The following is a 20,558-nucleotide window of genomic DNA, read 5'->3' on the forward strand; positions in this document are numbered from 1 at the left end:
CTTCCCCTTCCACCTCTGCCCCACATAACTCCAAAAAAGAAAGGCTGTGACTATGACTCTGCTGAGCATTTTAACATCTCTGTCTTAAGAGCTAAGGGCAAGTGATTCTCATGGACAAGCGCAGTAAATTCCCTGGAAGGGATACAGCCCTTCAAGTTGCACAGACTCTCTCAGTATTAATGCCGTGTCCTTGCTAACACCACATGAGAGGTATGAACAAAACCTCAGGAGACTTTACAAATGCATGGACAAGACACTTGCCCTGAAACTGAAAGGCTTCTGTGACAAAGCACAGCAAGGCTTTGTCCCAGAGACTGGCAGACCAGGAACCAAACTGCCCTGACATCAGTCTCTTATCACCATGCAGGTTTCCCTGCTGCTCCCCTCATATCCCAATGAGCTGCCTTCCTTTTTACTTCTCCCTTGTTTGTCTCCTTACCGTCTGCTCGGGCTCTAACATCTTTTTGTCCGTGGCCACTGGCAGAGCCACCCGAGAAGCTGGCATCTGCCTCCGTCAGCAGGGAGAGAGAGGCTTGCTCACCTGCCCCATGCCCACTGGGGACCTTCTCACTGGAGACGGAGTCTTTGGTGGAGCACAAAGCCTGGCTGTCCCCAAAAGCATGATTCAAACAGAAGCCCTCGCAGCTCCGGTTCAGGCCATGGATGAAGGGCATGGGTGGAAGACTCTGGCTGCGCCGAGCTCTTTCTTCAAGGAAGGTTGGGCAATCCCGCTGAGTCTCAGGGATAGGAGAGAACTCCAGGGAAGAATCACCACTGGAGCGGTGTGGTGGGGAGGTGCCGTTCTTTTTCCGTCCTTTAGCCAGTTCAGCGAACGATGTCACCCTCTTGGGGGGAGAGCTCTGAATGGGTATGGCTGGACTTTCACTCAGCTTGACTGGACAGCTCACCATGCGCTCCAAGGAGCCCAGCCTGCTGCCAGGACTCCTGTCCAGGTTCTGGTCGTAGCTCCTGGAGCGCTGCCGGCTTGTGTTGAGGTTCGGCGGTGACACGTTGACATAGACCTGACCCTCAATCGTGTTCTGGCTGGATTCTCCCTTTGGCTCCTCTTCACTGCACTCTACATTGCCTTCTTGTCTCAGGTCGGGCCTTCTGAACAGATAGTATTCTGTGGGCTGAGCTGGGCTACCCTTGGTCTGGTCTTCTGAGCAGCTAGTTATGGAAGATCCCGCAGGGCTGGGGGATGACTGGGAAGACAAGTCACATGTGACTAGCTTATAGTAATTCTGAGTAGCCACAACAAGCCGTGCTTGGCTCTGGAAGCAGGCAGTGAGGTCTGAGCTCTCTGATGTGCAAGGCTCACAGTGGAGGTGGTAGGAGTTGCAGTTAGCATCAAGGACAGGTGAGGAGGAGTGCTGACACCCACACACCTTCCCCGAACTTTCTGGGTTATGCGACTCACAAGACATCTTGGATTCCGTGGGTGATGAGTGTAAATCCAGGTAAAAAGCTCCTGTGTCTGAGTGGCTGCAGAAGGAAGAGTCACAGGACAGGTTAGCTGAATTCAGGTTGGATTGAGGCTGACCATTCATTTTGTTGTACAGAGCACTGAAGTTCACCAGGACGCCATCAGAACTGTTGCAAGAAGAGTCACTGATGTAGCCCATCTGTTGGTCAATCACTTCAGACTGACTTGATGAACTGTAGCAGCGACAGTGCTGGATCTCTGAGCTGGAACAACTGCATGTCCTGTGCAGGGTATCCTGGTTCCTCAGTGGTTCACCCATGTTCTGGTTCCACTCCTGGTCACCACTGTCGAAGGAGAAGTTGGAGGAGCTGCCACGATGGCAGCTGCATTCATCCAGCTCCATGCGTTCCGAGGCCTGATGGCACCTGTTGGCATTGTTCCTCTTCTGGATGTCGTCACTGCTGAGTTTGTCCTCTTGCCCGTCCACCACACCAGACCGGCTGGCCATGTTCCAGGATTTCACAATGTGGTTGGAGTCGTGGAGGTGGAAAGGGGGCAAGGCCAGATCCTGCAGATTGAAGGGAGGCTTGCCATCAACAAGTGAGTTGTGAAGGTGGAAAGATTTTTGACCCAAGTCATCCCCAAAAATACTGAGGTCTTCACCCTCACTGAGCAGGAAAGGGTTGTGTCGCTTACTGACACTAGGGACGATCAGATCCCTTGCTTTTCTTTCTTTGTGATCTGAGGCCTCTGCTGAGGTTTCAGAGGTCTGGAGAAAGCTGCTGTACACCAAGGAGTCAGTCTGTGAGAGGTCTCTCTCTGGAAGGGCAGAGGTCCGTGTAATGCTGAGCTCTGGCTGGCAGAAGGGGTTGGTCCTTTTGCTCACGGAGCAGCACTGTCTATCGGGGACCTGGCAATGCACCAGGGGAATGTGATGGACAATCAGCGTCTCACCAGTCAGTTTGGGTGGACTATCCATGGTGAGAAATACTCTTCAGGGCATCAGTGAAGCTGGCACCACCCATGAACAGGTAGGGCTGCACATGAGAGGCAGGGAGGACACTTCTCATGAGGGAATTCAGATACCTACAGAGACAAAATCACAAAGGAAGTCACCTCTCAGGAAAGGCAGTGGCTATTTAAAGCATCCTTGGTTTGACTGAAGATTTCATGTGTTGACAAGGATCAAATAGACTGGTTCCTTGTCAGCACAAGTCCCTGAGCATGAGGTCCTTCTTCTGGGAAACAAACAATCACAAAGTAAAACATACACATCACCCTCCATGCAGGCTCCTGGGACAACACTTCTGATTTCACCTGATCCCCCTCAAAGATATCTGAAGAGAGTAACTGATTTCAGTCAAGAGCCAAAGGGCTGTACAGGATTTGGGCCAAACAAAGATCTCACTGCAGAGGAAACCCACACAGGGTCTGAAGTGAAGCACTGCACTCTGGTGAGTGTCTGTCTGTCTTCTCACACTGGATTGAACATCTTTGCTTCCTTTTAGGTACATTGAACTTTCCTTCAATAACCAAACACAGCAAGGTCTTGCAACAGACACACACAAATGTCCAGGAAGAGACTGGGAAGCAGGAGCAGACTGGAAAGTAAAATCAGCAACAGACATTCCTCCCCAAAATCCAGGAGAATCCATGAGGTCCTGAGTCCTTTTAATGGTGCCAGGGAGACATGCCAAAGTATGCAACTACTTATGTACACAAGGATCTCCCCAGTGAAAAGGAGTGAATGACCTCAGTGGGACCATGGGGAGCCACTGGCATTGGTCAAATAGGTCCTATACAGCACACTGACTTTTGCTGACCTTTGGCTGATGGTGAAATCTCAGCTCCAACTGGTGCCTGCTGTGGTCTGGGAGGGGATCATATCTCTCTGCCACATTACCTGTGTCATTTACCTGCTTATTACCTGCTGCACTTCACAGCAGTGTGACTGCCACAGTCCCAGGAGCCATACAGGCAGGGCACTGCACAGGCAGGACACCAAGAGCCCCAGTCTCCCTGTGTCCACAAAATAGCAGGTTCTTACACAGCCAGAGGAATAACAAAATGGTTTGGGCTTTGACCAGGCTGCTCAAAGCCCTATCCAGCCTGGCCTTGAGCACTTCCAGGGATGGGGCAATTTCTCTGAGGAATCCAATTCAGTGCCTCTCCACCTTCACAGTAAAGGATTTCTTCCTAATATCTAATCCAAACATTCCACCTTTCAGTTTAAAGCTTTCCCCTCTTGACCCACCACTCTCTGCTTGTGTCAAAAGTCTCTCTTCATCTTTCTTGCAGATGTTCACCAGTTTTTTACATTGGGGTGCAAAGGACAAACCCAGTTCTCCCTCCTCACCCCAAGGTCCAGTCTACAAGTAGCTCCAGCACAATCCTGGAGGGGGTTTTCCTCTTGCCTTCCCTTCTACAGATCAGATAATCCAACACAGACAAGTGCATCAGCAGGCAGCTAAGGCAGCAAGGAGAGGGAGAAACCACAAAAGGCAGCAGTGATCTAGGATGAGTCTGAGAGATTAAAAAATGACCTAATGCTGTCACAGATCAACCACTTGTTCTGAAAACCTTGGCCCAAGCACCCTTGGTCACCATTACACATCCCATAACTCATCCAGGCATTCCCAGTGATCACTACACCCTGAAAATTGCATCCTAGGATTGCTCTGGACTCCAGGGCCCCCACCACTGACCTCAGACTCCAGAAAATGGTCTTCAGTGGCTTTTGCCTACCTTACCTCAGCATTTGTTACTGTGGGGTGATGATGGATTTGGAGCAGACCTGCAAAGGCACATGAGAGCACAGGAGGGAAAGTGAGAAATGTGGGTTAAATGAAGTTAGAACGAGAGTATGAGCAATGAGACAGCTACACAGAAACACCAGGAACTTCACTTCTTTCAAGGTATAAGAATAGCAATTAGAAGATGGTAAAAATGATCAAAAGAAATACTTTCCTCCCACGCACAGCAGTGCTTCTCACAGACACAGGATGATGCTGGCAGGAAACAAAAACACAAAGATGGACACAGAGCTAATGTTTGCAGTAAACATCCAATAATGCAAAAATTAATGCTAATACCAGTGTCAGAGAACAGACAGGCCTTCTGGTAGATGCTACCAGAGACTTACATGGCCGGGGCACTCACCTACATGTCTGTGTCTCCTGGGCAGACGTTTAGGCTCTGAGGAAGAAAGGACCAGTTGGACCAGGTGGTGAACATCCAACTGGACTACTAACTGTGCAGCCCTGAATTCTCCCTCACCTGTAGTCTCCCTAAAACCTCTATCAGCCTTTACACCCCTTTCAGTGACTTCACTGTCTTACAAGCCTTTGGTTGCTTTCCCACAGCTGCTGCCACAGAGGCTGATCTCTACTCAGGCCAGATCCTGTGGGACTGATTTTCTTCAACAAGGATTCCTAAGATCCCATTGCTCAAGGACCACTGTGGACAACAGCAGCTCCTGACCCTGAGAGCGCGCACAGACACACAGACACACACACACAGACACACACACAGACTCTTGATGGACGGGTGTTCCTGCCCCAGTTTGGTCCCTGTGCACCACTGATGGCACAGCAAGAGCCCCGAGTTTATCTGAGTTTATTTCTATTGTACTCGGCAGAACCTTATCCTGTCTTTCTGCTCCCACCTCACAAACATTTTGGGTAAAAAGCTGGTCTCCCAGTGTCTATCTACTCATGTAGCCCACCCCACCTTTGTTACTGCTCTTGTATCTGATTATAACGCTCAGATCACATCTTTCCACCAGGCTTTGCTGTATTTCAAGTGCTGCCTTAATGCAACCACCTGAAAAGCTTAATTTTGAAGATACAGACCATGATGGCAGCACACTTCACTGCTGAAGCACCAGGTCTCTGCTGCCTCTGGGAAATGGCTGCTTGGAGCAGGCTCCCAGCACCCATCTGCTGACAGGCCCCGCTGAGCAGCACACAATTCACGTCAGCACAGAAGCTGCTGTGGGAGGACAGGCTTGCACAGACACACTTTGACATTTGACGGCAAAATGTCAGAGCTGACACTCAGCCATTTCCCATCTGTCTCTCCGGTGTTCTGGCTGCAAAATGAGGCTCTGCCCAGCTCTCTGGCTCCAGCAGCAGCAGAGGCTCCCTGGTGGGCTGCGATTCAGTGGCCACCAGAGACCCTGCAGCAGACACATGCCCATCCTGCCTGCACACATGACCTGCTCCCAGAGCCAGGCTCCGAGGTGCAGGATCACAGGTGACATGCAGACAGCTCCTGCCAGGAGACATTCTGATGGCTTCTCTAGGGATAGGCACGACATTTTGTACTGTAGCTGCACCTTTTCTCTCCCTTGCAACTTCTCCTGGCTTCCTCTGGACTTAGGGATGCAGGGAGGTTGGCAATGGCAGTGCCAGCACAGGGACTGTTCAGTTCCCAACACCAGAACATCCTCCCTGCCTGCATAACAAACTTGAGCCTTCCTTATTCTGGAAGACTGCAGAAATATCCTTCCTCTTCCTACGCAGGGTCTGCTACACTGCGATTGATGTTGGGGAATAAAATGTAGCAAGCAGACCAGTTTCAGATTTTGCTGGTTTTGATTAGTTCTTCATAAAGCCCTCACTTCCCTTCTGCAAGAGGAAATGTACAGATGTGGATAGGCAGTTCATACCTGAACATTTTTTGCCAAATCAATTAATTCTTCTTACTGTTGTCATGAATCCTGCTCAACGCTACACACACAAGAGCAAACACAGCATCCAGCACTGATTCCTGCCCAGAACAGGGTGTAATATCAGCACAAGGCAGGTAGGCATGCAGGGAGCACCATGACTCTAGACATGCCTGTACATCAGCCATTTTATTTTCAAATGTCAGAATTCTTGCCTTCTCCATACTGACACCATCTGCTGCAACATGGCAGATATGGGTTGTTTATTCAGGGAACTCTTCCTTGAGGTGCTAAGGGCTACCCGGAGAAGGCGAGGGCCGCATTGTGGATGTTTCATTCCAAACAGGATAATACAGAGCAAGGAAGAACAGCTTTTTGTGAGATGCCTGCATTTAGTACAGAATTGCTCATGAATGACTGTACACCCATGGAAATAAATACACAAAATAAAAACTCCTTAGCTGCAGCAAAGCTCTAGCTAAAAAGCAGGTGAGTGCGGAGCAGCAAAGGATGGTTCAGCACTGATCTGAGAGCTGCCTATCAGGTCATGTCTGAGCTTTAGAGAGGAGGCAGCATGGGCAGCTAACAGGAGCATGCACAATCCTTTGGGCTCTGCACGCCATGCCTTTTAAGTCCTTGCTGACCACTACACAGAGGCCTCCAAATCCGTCTGCTGTCATGCCCCTGAGACTGAGGACACTGTGCTGCTTCAAAGGTGGTTGGTGCAGCTTCATGGCTCCTCGGCCTCGGGCACCAACTCCTGCCTCTGCAACGCTGCTGAGAAGATGCAGCAGCCACCAGACCTGGCTGCAACTGTCTGCAAGGGCTGACGAGTTATGTGTGGTGGCTGCACACCTCCAGGCATACTCTGATATTTGTTATGGGTCCAGCCACGATTTTTGAGTTCTAGAGCTGAACCCTTAATACCCTGCTCTGCTCAGCTCTGCTGCACACACATGGAGTGAAAGGGTTCAGCTCACAGTAACACAGCCTTCCTCTTAAAATCTAATGCATGGGAGGAGGCACGCAGAGATATGAGAGATAAATGTGATTTTAATGTAAAAAGACTGCACATAGAGCACACAGGATGAGGAAGCAAGCCCAACATCATCAGAACTGTCAGCTGGAGGCCATGCTGGCTTTTTGGAGGATGGCTTTTCTGAACAGATTATTGTTTCTACAAACCTCAGTCACTTCACCCATGAAATTGAGTATCCAAAGGAAACCTTTAACTGTGAGGGTTATTGCTGACTCCTTCTGTATGGTTATGGTTTCACTGCCATCATCGCCTTCCTCAGGCAGACCAAAATTCACCATGTCACTCAAGGGTGAAATATGCAAAAACAGGGTTAAAAGCTAGGTGTTCAGTTTCATAGAAGCAGAAAAAATTATTTTGTATTAGAGCTACTTGTTCGTTGAGAGTTGTTCCATGTGAACCCCTGAGTCCTGCAGTGCATTTGCATTAACATGCCTGAAGAAACCTCACAGCCCTACAAAACAAACACCAGTAGAAATGCTGCAAAAAGCAACGGTTTGTGTGATCTTGCAGACAAAGGCACAATACAGACATCTCCTCTTTTCTCCATGGGGAGAGATATTTTCAGTTTATTCTCTGTATGTCTGCCTGCAGGCAAAAGGGATGGGAGATTGATCCAAACTGAAAATCACCCTTCAGACAGTGTGGGGGATCTCAGGGCTCACTGCATCCAGCACCAATACTGCAGTTCATCCCTGCCCCAGCTCTACAAAAGCTGCCAGAAAGTACTGGATGGTTTTAAATTAAAATTTATTAGGAAGATTCCAGAAAACTGGGGGGCTTTCAGGGAGCAGCATCAGAAAAGAGGATAAGTGGTTCAGGGTGAGTGGTCTGGGGATGTGTCTGAACCAAGGGAATGTTTAAGCAGAGGGAGGAGGTGAGGAAGCCTGTAAGTTGTTGCAGGATGAGTCTATTTAGTGGTATTTGTTTGGACACCTGTTTTTTTCTTGCCAGCTAATACATCTCTATCACATTTACACCTTCATTAAATGCTTTATTAAATCATCCAGTGAGTTTAATGAAAAAAAAAAAAAGGTGTAAAATGAAATGTTAATTGTTTGACTCATCCTGAACCTCCAGCTCTCCTTCCCTGCCTCACGGGACAGGGAGCACAGTCAGGGTGGTCTGCATGCTCCCAGGGTGAATATTCCAGCACTTTTTGTTTAAAGGGAGCTGCAAAAAAAATAGAAAGACTAAATACTTCCTAAACTTCTGCCTCTGCTCAGGCTGATTCCTCTTGCGATGCTGTGCAGTGATTCCTGAAAAGACCACTTCCCTTTTCTTTCCACAAAGCCCTGCCTTGGCCAGGGCTTTTTCCAGTGGTTTCCAGGACAGCCTGACTAAGCCCATGATTAATGTATAATTACATCCCAGAACTATATGGGATCATGATGTGTTCCAAATGGAAACCACAGCACGTGACGGTCAGTCACAGCCCTTGTGCCGCTGGCAGAAAAGGAGCTGCATGGGCCAGGGGTTACCAGCACACACAAAACTAAGCAATGGGTGTAGCGTGTGTCTTGCTGATGATGACACAGGCAGCGTGAGGCAGGTATTGCCTCCCAGCCAGAGGACAAGAAGCCCCAACTGCTCTGTGCATCCAGAGTTACACAAGACATCAGAAATAGCTCAAGCAGCAGATCTATACCAGCTAACACAGGAGCCAGGACCAGTTTCTCCCATTTCTGTGCTCCCTTGCTCTGTGACTCATCATCTGGCATGTGGCACTCGGCAAGAGCCATTTACAGGCCATGACTCAGAGCATCCACTGAGGTGCTCTGGGATGGAACTTGCTCCTCCTCCTCCTCCCTGCCCCAGCCCCCAGCACATATGCTCCTAATTACTTTATGCAAATCCGCAGAGAAGAAAAAGACTGATGTTTCTAGCTGTTCATATCACACAGAAATTGCTAATGAATTAAACTGCAGACACAGTAAATCCTTTCTTATCACAGACACTCTAGTAGCAGCAGCAGGAGGGACTCTGCTGGCATAGCATCTTTTTGCCTGAGCACTCTGAAAGCTTCCTGAAGGTCTTACAACAGCAGAAATCACACAATTCCATTTTGAAGTGCAGATCTGACTGGGTGCTGGAGCCTGGGTTTTGCAGGGTCACCAGAGCATTCAAGAACCAAGGAAGGAAGGAAGGAAGGAAGGAAGGAAGGAAGGAAGGAAGGAAGCTATAAGCCTATGAAATTTCTGGGCACACTCAGTATTCAAAGATGCCAAGACTACCCCTCCCCAGCTGCACAGCTTTGGTCAGGCCTCAGTAATCCTGACCTAATGGGTGGCTTCCCTGTCCATGGCAAAGGGGTTGGAACTAGATGACCTTTAAGGTCCCTTCCAACCCAAGCTTTGGTATGCTTCTATGATTTGTGCAAAGCAGGGCTGCCAGCTGGTTGCCTCCTCAACGTGCTCCTTTTACTGACCTGCCCAACTGAGAAACCCACAAACCAGCAGCTGAGTGGTGACAAAACCACAGCCATCAGCTGTGGGTGAACCTGAACCAAAGCCAGCAGAAATCTGGACTGAAGGTTTTCCCAGCACCTTCTACGCCTAGGAACTGTGAGCTCAAAACTCTCCACCAAAACAGCCACAGGAGGCAGGGAATGGAGTGTTTGGCTGAGGGAGTCAGGCATCAAACTCAGCTAGGCATCAGGAATCAAAGCCAACTTCCTGACCTGTGCTTGCACAGGGTGGCAAAACTGTTCCCTAAGTCTGTCAGAGAGCTACATGCAATGGTGAATGGGCAGCTGTTCTTATTCAGGTGTCCACAGCAGGGCGAAGGCTCCTGAGATGACATCAAGAAGTGGAGAGGACACGAGAGTCTCAACAGCACTGGAGATTTCTGGGCTTGCTGGGGATCTGTAGCATCCCTATAATTAGAATCACAGAATCATAGAATATGCTGAGTTAGAAGGGACCTATCAGGATTATCAAGTCCAACTCCTGGCCTGGAATACAGCACACCAAAAATCACACCACTGCAGGGAGAAAAGGCTTGAAAGTGGAAAATTTAGTGAGGAGGAAAAACAGAGTTGTTTTCACTCAAGACAACCTGGCAGCTGGGGGATGCTAAGACTATTCAGTGTGGGAAAATTCCTCTATTGTGTTTGCTTTGTGCTGTTTTCTGTCTTGAGAAATGGAATTTCTGTAGAAGACAACAGAATGCTGTCAATGATTTAAACTGCGTTCTTCACACACCTGGGTCTCCCCCTTGGGAGAAATTGAGATAAGAAGCTTGGATGTTATAGAAAGCACAGAATTGTGAAGCACTGCACACAGGCCAGGCCCTTTGAGATGTGGAGGCCCAGAATGGGCCCATGTGCTTTTGGTCCCTGCTAAGATGGGTAAGCTTAGCAGGGCATGTGTCCCCATCTGTTTTTGAAACCTTCCAGCCAGCGAGGTGATGGGATAAATCTACTCTTTGCACTTCAGCTGTGGACTGTGGTCACCTTGGTTACTTGCATCTACCAGTTCACACAAGCCTGCACCACGCTTTGGAAAGACCTCTCACAGAGAAGTGACATATCACTTGCATTGGATTTTCTTTCCTAACCCTTACTGGAATCTGGCTTCAGGCAACATAGTGTTGGCCAGACCACGGAAAAGCAGATGACCTACTTATTCAAAGCTTATGGGAGGATAATTTCAGGAGCAGTCTTTATCTGCACCAAAAAAAGGCACAAAAGGCCAGCTCTGCCTCAAGTAGTCCTATACCTTCTACCACCTTCATGACTTAGGGAAAAAAGACAAGCTAAGTCCTAAAATGGACAAAGAAAAGTCTGTCTTCACTGGGAACGAGGTCGTGCTGCAGTACAGCTCAGCTCATCCATACAGACTCCAGCCACTCTGTGCTGTATATCCTCCCTATTGCTTCCTTTCTGTGCAGATTAAAACCGGCATTGCACTTTTGTCCAGACTATGCACTGCAGGAACCACAGCTGCAAACAATCCCTGCAAGAACAAAAACTCTCCCTGCAAGACAAAAGCATTAGTGACCATTTGAAAAAGCCTGACAAATAAAGAACTCAGCCTTAAGACAACTCTGTAAAAAGAGGCTGTAAAATTATGTTTACTGACTCTTTAGCCCAGAGCGCCACATATGTAGGAACTCTCAAGTGAAAAACAAACATTTCTGGGATGGCGGGTTACAGATGTACAACCTCATGCAGCTCAACAGCAGAAACAGAACAGACAGCAAAAGTGGCTACAGGGGAGTCAAGTAAAACCACAGCCAGGCCAGCTCTTGAAATAACAAAAAGTCATCCCACAAGCCACGGTAAATAAAGCAGCTAGAAATGTCAAAAAAGTGCCAGCAGGATTATTTTCAGGCTGGAACACAGCAGTGCTGCAATGATTGGCTGCCACATCCCAATGAACAGGAGAAGCAGTGTAGGTATGGCATTACCTAGGAGTCATGGACACGGGATCTGCCAGGCAGTCTGAATGCCTGCATCTGCAAAGCTGTAGCAAATGATGCAATCCTACATGGAATTTAATGCACACTGCATGCAAACAAATCCAGGAGCACCCAAATCAGGCACACACAGAACACATCCCAGCAGCAGCCTGCTTTTACTGATGTTCCTCTTCCACACCACACATCTAAATGGTTTTTCAATCAGCAGCTGTGACCAACAGCTGACTCCTGCTAAGGCTGCAGGAGACTTTAACCCTTCCTAGCCCTAGGCTGTTCTACCAAGACCAGGCTGTTCTACCAAGACAGGATACACAGGAAGACATTTTCCTGTGTCGCTTCTGCAGGAATATACAATGGTCTGGAGGCAGGCAACTCCCTAAGAAATGCCTGGATACACAGGAAGACATTTTCCTTGTGTCGCTTCTGCAGGAATATACAATGGTCTGGAGGCAGGCAACTCCCTGATTTGGGGATGATAGCACTCTGCAAAGCAAAAAGCTCAGTAGCTCAATAAAAGCAGCATCTGAGGAGTTAATTCATATAATTTATCCTGCCTTTTGAAGGATATTAAGACCACATATAATATAGATGTTGATATAATAGTATATTATGTTATAGTTACATGACTATATATATATAACAATGCATAGAAATACATTATGTAGATAATATATTAATACATGGATATATATGATAATAACACTGATACCCAAATGCTTTTAGACCACAGGCTGGATTTCAAAATCCCTTGAAGGCACCTGGAGGAAAAGATTGTTTAGCACTCATATTTGAAATTGGAAATTGCCTGATTACTGTTAAGATCATTCATTTCTTGACCCCGTTTTTGGCCAGGTAGATGAACAAACAGGTCTGAATTCTGCAGTCATGTCTGAATCTCATTTCAGCAGAGTTCAGTGTGGTAAAAATAAAAAAGGCAGAATTATTCCTGGGATGTTGAGACAAGAAGTGTCTGATGTAGGAACAAATTCTTGGGCCTTGTGAGGCTACTCGGTCACAAGCAGCCTCCTTCATTTGGGAGTAGTTTACATTGCAGAGCAGGTTTCATAACCTGCCCATTGAAATCTACAAGACTATACAATCATCCCTCAGTGTCTCTTTTGTTTTTTGGAATTCTTGCAAATTTTTAGAGCTCGTAACTTCCTGAACCAGTGCCTTCCACTTCAAAATACATACCACACTAGTAGTTATCTGTGAGTACTTTTGAACATAGGGATATTTAACTTCATTACTTGTCCTTGGGCTAGGGCAGGGAGAGGATCATGTTTTCTACTCAATTTGCCAACCTTGAGTGCCAAGATTTCCATTCTGCTCAAGCAGAAGAGTATTCCCAGATCCCTGGTCTGATTACCAACCTCTCTCCAAGTGTCCTCCTGATGTGTGGATGTGTTTGTATGTTCACATGGCTGGCAGCAAGGCAGAACTCAAGAGATTCTGGATGAAACCACAACATCAGTTTATATAACAGAATATTTTCCATGCGGCAGAACTAACAAAAGGCAAGCCAGAATCTTAATAAAATACTTACGAAGCAGACCAGGCACTCCTAATGATTACACATACTTTCCTTCTGAGAGGGAAACATATCCCTTGTAGGGGCTGGCAACCCAAACCAAGCTCAGTTTGTAAAGCTCTATTCAGGACAGTTTATTTTAGGATATCACTCCACAAGACAGCTCATGTGCTAATTAGGCTTGGAATGACTGGGCTCAACAGAGCATTAAGGGTAAACTAAATCTGATAACCCTGGATTAACCAAGGTCTTCTGCTGATCATGCTGGGCCACACAGACCTATTGACTAGGAGAAAAAAAAAAAAAAGAGGGCAAACAGGGATGATCCTTGACTCTGTAGTGGGAGAGCAGTCAGAGTTCCAGCAGACCCACCAAGTCTACTGAAAGGATGGCCAGGCTGGATGGGGCTTTGAGCAACCTGGTCTAGTGGGAGTGTCCCTGCCCATGGAGGGGCGTGGAATAAGATGGGAACTCCAGGGTCCTTTCCAACCCAAACTATCCTGTGATTTTGTGACCACTCTGCTTTTAATCACTTCAAGGCTATTTGAGAGAACTGAGGAGACACTTCAAGACTGCAGGATCATAGATCTTTGCAGATAGGACACGTTCACACTTGAACATCTTCATTCTTGAAGCTGTTGCATCCTTTCTGGACCATTAGTCTCAGAGAAGACATGTAGCTGAGACAAACGTTTGCCTGTGTTAAGCCCTTGCACTGAGATCAGCCTTAACAAAACCACAAGGTTTTAAAGCTCTGCAACTTCTGAACACATACTATAAATACACTGGGTAGTCTTATTCACAAGAATGCCAAGCCATTTGGGAATACTGCTGGGCTTTGAAGTTTGAAAGCAAGATTCACAGACTAATTAATCACAGTATGTGAAAAGTATTCATATTATCAGTTTCAAATAATCCTCCTTAATTTCCTGGAGTGCTATCACATTACAATCAGGGCACCTCATAAATCACTTTTTTTTTTTCTCTAGATTGTTCAGTATTTCTTATCACACACCCCACAGTTTCCCATTTACCACAAGTAACTTCCATTTTTTCAATCTCTCCTCTTAGGAACACTTTCCAGAGACTTTTTTCAGTTTCCTAGGCAGTTTCTCAATTCCCTCCAGCTATGCATTCAGGCTTCTGAGCTGGGGTGACTAATTTCACACACTTTTCCAATTGGCAGTGGGATTAGAAGCAGTAAAATAATCTTCCATTCCATTTCTTATGTACCTTAACATCCATATGTATATGCCTGCCAGGTAACGTCCCTTATGACCAGGGTGACAATCAGTTACTTTTTGCAGTTTAATGACATCAAGTTTAATGAGCTGGAATGCATTTCATCAGTTCAATAATTTGCAATCTGACGAAGTGTACTATTGTGACTGTCTTCTCTTACACGCACTTATGTAATTTACCATCAAGCTAAAAATCATCAAGATTTACAACAAGACTAGCCTAGGAAAATCAGAGGATTTTTAAAAATATATCTGTTTTCTGAGGAAAGCAGTTGGTTTTCCCTCGTTTCTGGAGTGTGGGTTTTGGAGCTTGCTCTCTCAGGCTGCATAAATTCTCAGCATGCCAACATGCAATTTCTCTTTCAGGTCCTTCAAGAGGTAAAAGGGTCCTCAAAATCTTACTATGGTCTGGGCTGGGGGATATTTCTCCATAGTGAATATGCCTCACTAAAGCAGTGAGCTCTAGTGGCAACCCTTGAAAGAACATTCCCCTTTCATTTTGATGGGCAGGCCGAGAGGTTGTTGTGGTTTTTCTTTTCAACCTCAACTCTTGCCAAGGGGAAAGCAGAAACAAGGCACTGAACCAAAATCCTGGCTATTGAATGTGCTCTGGTACAGAGCAGAATCACCCCTCAGTGCCTCTGGGACAATTGCAAATGCATCACTTCAGTTTGGGGTTTTTTCTCTACCTTGGGGTACCAAATCATGTCGTCAGAGTTTAGGGTTATGGAGATGGAAATACTCTATGGAGTCTCTGACACGTTTGAAAAGTCCTCCAAGAAAGTCTCCAAGAAAACTGGAGATTACAGAAACCCCAGAGGATCAAAATTCACCAAGAAAACTGGAGATCACAGAAACCCCAGAGGATCAAAAATGACTGATGGTGTCTCAAGCATATATGGCCAAGCACAAACTGAATGTCTGTGGCTGGAGCACTGCCACCTTTGTGCATTAACCACCCCCATGCCACTGCCTGTCAGTGCCAGGACACTCCTGTTTTCCTGCAGTTTCCTCCCTCCTCCTCTCCTGTCGTGCTACAAACTGGCTAGACCCCCTCACCAGGGTCAGGGATGCCTGAGGTCACCCTGTGCTCCACACTGCCTCACCTCTTCTCTGACCTAGTGCTCCACCAAATCCAGCCGCTCTGAGGAGCACACGGGAGCAAACAGGCTGTCAGGCTTACTGTAACAAGCAGTCACCACCTTCAGAGTGCTTTATACTGTAATTATAAATAGCAAGGGCCTATGGAAATGAAAATGAGGCATATTACAAGGGGCTGAAAGTGGAGGACACAGCCGTGTAAGGACAATGCTCTCTTTAACAACATTCCAAGCACTACAACCTGCAGTTGGAGGACACATCTCCCCCAGATGCCACTGACTATGGACAGCTTGCTGCCAGTAGGAAATGGTTAAGTGCAGATGCATGCTGAAATCCTCCTGCTGGTTTTCTGAAGGGAGCTACAATCACTGCTCAGGCTAAGACACAGTTGGGCAAGAAACCCCTTAGAAGCCACAACAGCAACTCACAGGAGACCAAGTGGTGAAGGAGAGGTCGACCAGAGTAAGCCTAACCCCAGGCAGATGTGTCACTCCAGGTACCAATCATCAATATGAATTAAGGAGCCAAGGAATGAATTAAGGAGCCAAGGCCCACTGTGTGGGCCAACAGCATCTTGGGACCAGAGATATGAAATATTTACTCTTCCCACTGGATCTTCTCCTTGTGTAGGCTTATCATTTTGTCATCTGAGTTACTGGGAAAGGTTTGAGGGTGGGACTTAAGGGACAAACACCATGTAAGCAAACACTGTAATGAACCTGCCTGCTGAGAGCAGAAAATTGCACTAGCACAATAATCAAGACAGGTCATTCTCCCTGGTAAGAAGGGCATCTGGGAGCACAGCTATGCCATCTGAGCTTACATGACAAAGAAGCCTGAGATACACATCCCTGTTCTTTGCCATGGGAACCCCAGAGAGGGACCAAAAGAAGTTATCTTGCTGAACAACCCAGGTGAATTGGGCCTATAGGCAAAAGGAGGCAAAGTAGCTGTGTGCCTGGTCCTGCACCAGTGCAGGCAGGTCATAGCAGGGAAGAATGAGCCCACTGAAAGCATTTAGGGCACGTTCTTCCAGAAGCAATGCCATCTACTGTGAGTTCATAAAGAATAAGGTGAGGTTCTGGAGTCAAACTGATGAGATTAGTATAACTGGGTAGGGAGCAAGGACTCTAGTCTGAGGTGACAGAGGGTCTGAGGAAAGTATCAGCTGAAAACATGGTATTTGCCAGGGTTTTCCATACAGACTCTAATTGAATATTTTTTCCCTACAACTCCCAGAGCAGAAACTCTCTTCTTTCCAAAAGGAACTGCTAACATTCATACACCGTGAGATATCTCTGACACAGCCTCAAAAACATAACAGGGCAGTGACACTTGTTCTCTGCTTCCAGAGAGCATTTTGTGTCAGAGCATAGAGTGGCAGCTTGGTGGCAAGGCCAGTTTCCTATCACTTGCCAAGGGTCAGTACAAAGCATTGTTAATATGACTCAAATATTGATTTTTATCACTCAAAGGTACTGCCAGCCCCACAGCCTCAGTACTGCCCAAAACCCAACACATGTCTCTCTTCCAGGAGTCCAAACTCAGAGCTTGAGCCTGAGCAAGAAGCTGCCATCAGCCACATTATGGCCACGCACTGACATTACAGCTCTGCCTTCCCCCTCCATCCCATTTACAGCATTTAACAAACACAGCGGGTTTTGGTTGGGTTTTTTATCCCACTACCTGTAAATTTAGCAACCATCTGCCTTGCCCAGTAAAAAGTACTTGCATGTGTCTGAGGGGTAGGAAAAAATACTGTCTACATGATCCTGAGGCTGCAACACAGCTGTGGTGAGGAGACAAAGAGCTTGTGGGCCAGCCTGCTTTTGTGCTCATCTTAACACGTATGTCGTGGCTTTGACCCACTTTTTTCACAAAATGAATATTTAAAATAATTTTCATCAAGAGAAAAAACTGAAGCAGAATCAGAGACCAGAGGTATTTTGACAGCCCATTTCTTATTGGAGAGTAAGCAACTTTGAGATGCGAGGGCATGCAGGGAACCTGCTTGGCAAATAATAACAATAATGGCAAATCCCTGCTAAGGTTTGTTACCAATACAGCTGTCACTGATCATTGCTATGTATTTCACCCCCTGCCAGCCAAGCTCTCTCAGCTTCTTCAAGCCTTATCCCGCAGCCTCTCACACAGCTGGAACGTGTTGGTGAGCTTCTGGCTCTTTTGGGATTATAGACTGGCCAGCCAGAAGCACTTTATCCATGTCAGAACACTGCCCATAAAGCAGCAGAGGAAGACAAGTGAGGTTTTCCACTACCAGTCAGATTTCCAATGGTTTCCACAAGCATGGAAATCTTGTCCACTATGGGCCTTGATTCCACAGCTGACAGGAAGGTACCTCTACATCCAATCCTCCCCCTCTCAAGTACCAGCAGAGATCTCCACACCTCTTACTCTGGATTTACTTTTTTTGGGTTCAACTATCAGAACCATGCCCACTGAGACGAGTTTTCACCCAGCACTCATGATACAGAAGTTGCTTTGGATTGAACGTCTCAAGCTGACCCAGTTTATATTAAACAGAATGGTAAAAAGCAAACAGAGCTGTAATGAAACCTTTTTAATTTTTAAAGAGCAGATCTCCGGCGCGTCAGAGCAAACAGTTATAATGCCAACAAGAACAAACAGCTTGGAGAAGTACTGCAGAAAATACTTTGAATTTAAGTTTTTTTTAAAAAAAATCTAGACTCACAAAGAAAGATGAGGAGATTAGAAGAGAAAGGCTCCTGATCAATCTGAATGAGTAACCCCACCAAGAAAGATATTAGTGGTAAGAAAAACAGCACCTTCAGTGCTGTTCTGGCAAAACAAATATTGAGGCTGCAGCAATGACAGGCTGGATAATACAGGGGGAAGAAGACGCAGGAAATAAAATGAGCTTTTGACTGGAAACAAATTCAAAAAGATGAAAGCACTCAAGTCAGAAGGACAGGATATTCTTGATCCTGAACAATGAAAGAATAGCTGGTTGATCGCAGTTGGCAACTGCACTGTTGATAAAAATACCCATTACAAAAGAGAAGAAAAAGGTGAAGCCATGCGGCTGACAAATATTAAAGGTGAAAGTTTTGAGCTGTTCTGCAAAGGCAGGGAAAGTGACCCATGTCAGATTTATCAACCTGCCCTTACTATTACATAAGTGTTTCAGAAAACACTAGAAAAGAAAAATAAGACAGGGAAATAAATTAAAAACAAGGACAAAGCAAAAGAAGGGGTTGCAAAAGTCAGAGTCTTGTCTGGGTATCAGGAACCACACCAGAGTAAGATCTTGACTCACCAGGAACATCAGACTCAAAGAAAATGAAGATGTCTGGGATTAAAAATTTGTTCTTTGTTTGCTCACACAGCCTCAGACACCTGACAGGCAGTAATGGAGCTGTGGACAGACCATTCCAAAAAGATGAAAGCACTCAAGTCAGAAGGACAGGATATTCTTGATCCTGAACAATGAAAGAATAGCTGGTTGATCGCAGTTGGCAACTGCACTGTTGATAAAAATACCCATTACAAAAGAGAAGAAAAAGGTGAAGCCATGCGGCTGACAAATATTAAAGGTGAAAGTTTTGAGCTGTTCTGCAAAGGCAGGGAAAGTGACCCATGTCAGATTTATCAACCTGCCCTTACTATTACATAAGTGTTTCAGAAAACACTAGAAAAGAAAAATAAGACAGGGAAATAAATTAAAAACAAGGACAAAGCAAAAGAAGGGGTTGCAAAAGTCAGAGTCTTGTCTGGGTATCAGGAACCACACCAGGAACATCAGACTCGAAGAAAATGAAGATGTCTGGGATTAAAAATTTGTTCTTTGTTTGCTCACACAGCCTCAGACACCTGACAGGCAGTAATGGAGCTGTGGACAGACCATTCCTGAGCTCACAGCATATTCTCCTGGGCCACCTGCACTTTCTGCAATGCAGGTCCAGGTGTCTCGTATCTAGAGATCCAGCTGCACTTTATCTCCATCATCTGCATTGATGCAGTGAGAAAGACAGAGTCCTGTGGATGATTTCAGTCAGCTCCAGTCACCAGAACCCCTTGTCCATCTTTCAAGCGTCTCAAGGCAGAGATTATCTGTGCACTCTCACTGCTTAACAGACGCTCTTGAAAGAGTGGTACCTACTAGCCAGGCACAGCCTGTGTGCCCTGGGGACATTCCCACCCCACACAGAGGAGGTTGCATCACCTTCTTTTTATTCCTTTAGGCAGGCATTGTACACACAAACCATATATGCGTGAGTTTTCCTCCACATGCTGATGCAGGTATGTGCGTCCTGTACATGCTGTTGCACGTCCTGTCCTCCAGCCCATGATGTGCTGCACAAAGTCACGCTGTTGCTACCCACCACCCATCTCCCCTAGGAACCTGCTCTGCAGCAGCACCACAAACCCAGTCTGGTGCACACCTGCAGGAGACATCCCACTCCCTGCTCCCATCAGCCTGAAAGGGACGGATTCTGGGAGACACAGAGAGGTTTTCCCAGGTTCAAGAGCAAGACAGGGGAGCGAAGGAGCTGCAGTTCAGGAAGCCTTATGTTGCTTCCAGGACATTTTTGCCATCAATCTGCAAGAAGGCAACACGCCACTTTGAGATTTTGCTGGAACCCCTCTCCCTCACCTGGCACCCTGCACTGAAACTCTGGGTTTGCCTTCATCACTGGGTGTAAAGGCTGTGGAGCCTTGTCACTCCATAGGGATGGAGAGGAAGCAACCAAATGAGAACCTGCAGCATCAAAATGGTTCCTCCAGAGAACTACTGCAGAAAAGGCTGTGCTGAGGATCACCCCCACCCCCACAAACCCTGCAGGGCTGCACACAGCACTGAGCATCTCAGGGAACACAGTGAGAGGCTGGAGAATGACAACAGAAACAACACATTTGCATTCCCTGACAATGACAGCCCTGAATTTCCCCTCTGTGCGCTCTCCCACTGGTCTCCGACCCAAACCTCCTGCTCCCCCAGCTCTGCAATGCCTCTCATCTGCCTCCTCCTTCTGCAGCTCTGCTAAACATCTACCATTTTATCTACATTTTCCCTGTCATCCTGTTGCTCTTTATAGGCCTAAAAAGCTTTGTCTGAATTATTCTTGGGTCACTGGCAAATGGGAAAAAAA

The 20,558-nt window shown here is 46.7% G+C and overlaps 1 protein-coding gene across 8 annotated transcripts in view; it reads right to left on the reverse strand.

Annotated features, from left to right (window-relative positions):
* Positions 1–20,558, reverse strand: part of RUSC2 (RUN and SH3 domain containing 2) — a 58,571-nt gene that overhangs the window by 14,344 nt on the left and 23,669 nt on the right. For 4 of the 8 annotated variants that reach the window (XM_039700709.1, XM_039700708.1, XM_039700710.1 and 1 more), the window contains one exon: positions 440–2,512. The exons of 3 other annotated variants lie outside the window; for them this stretch is intronic. In XM_039700709.1, coding sequence (XP_039556643.1) covers positions 440–2,405 — 1,966 coding nt within the window. In that variant the 5' untranslated portion in view covers positions 2,406–2,512. The remainder of the gene's footprint in view (positions 1–439; positions 2,513–20,558) is intronic. One more of the 8 variants, XM_039700711.1, reaches the window with a different exon arrangement.

Source organism: Passer montanus, unplaced genomic scaffold (assembly GCF_014805655.1).
Source record: "Passer montanus isolate IOZ18808 unplaced genomic scaffold, ASM1480565v1 scaffold143, whole genome shotgun sequence".
Classification (NCBI taxonomy): domain Eukaryota; kingdom Metazoa; phylum Chordata; class Aves; order Passeriformes; family Passeridae; genus Passer; species Passer montanus.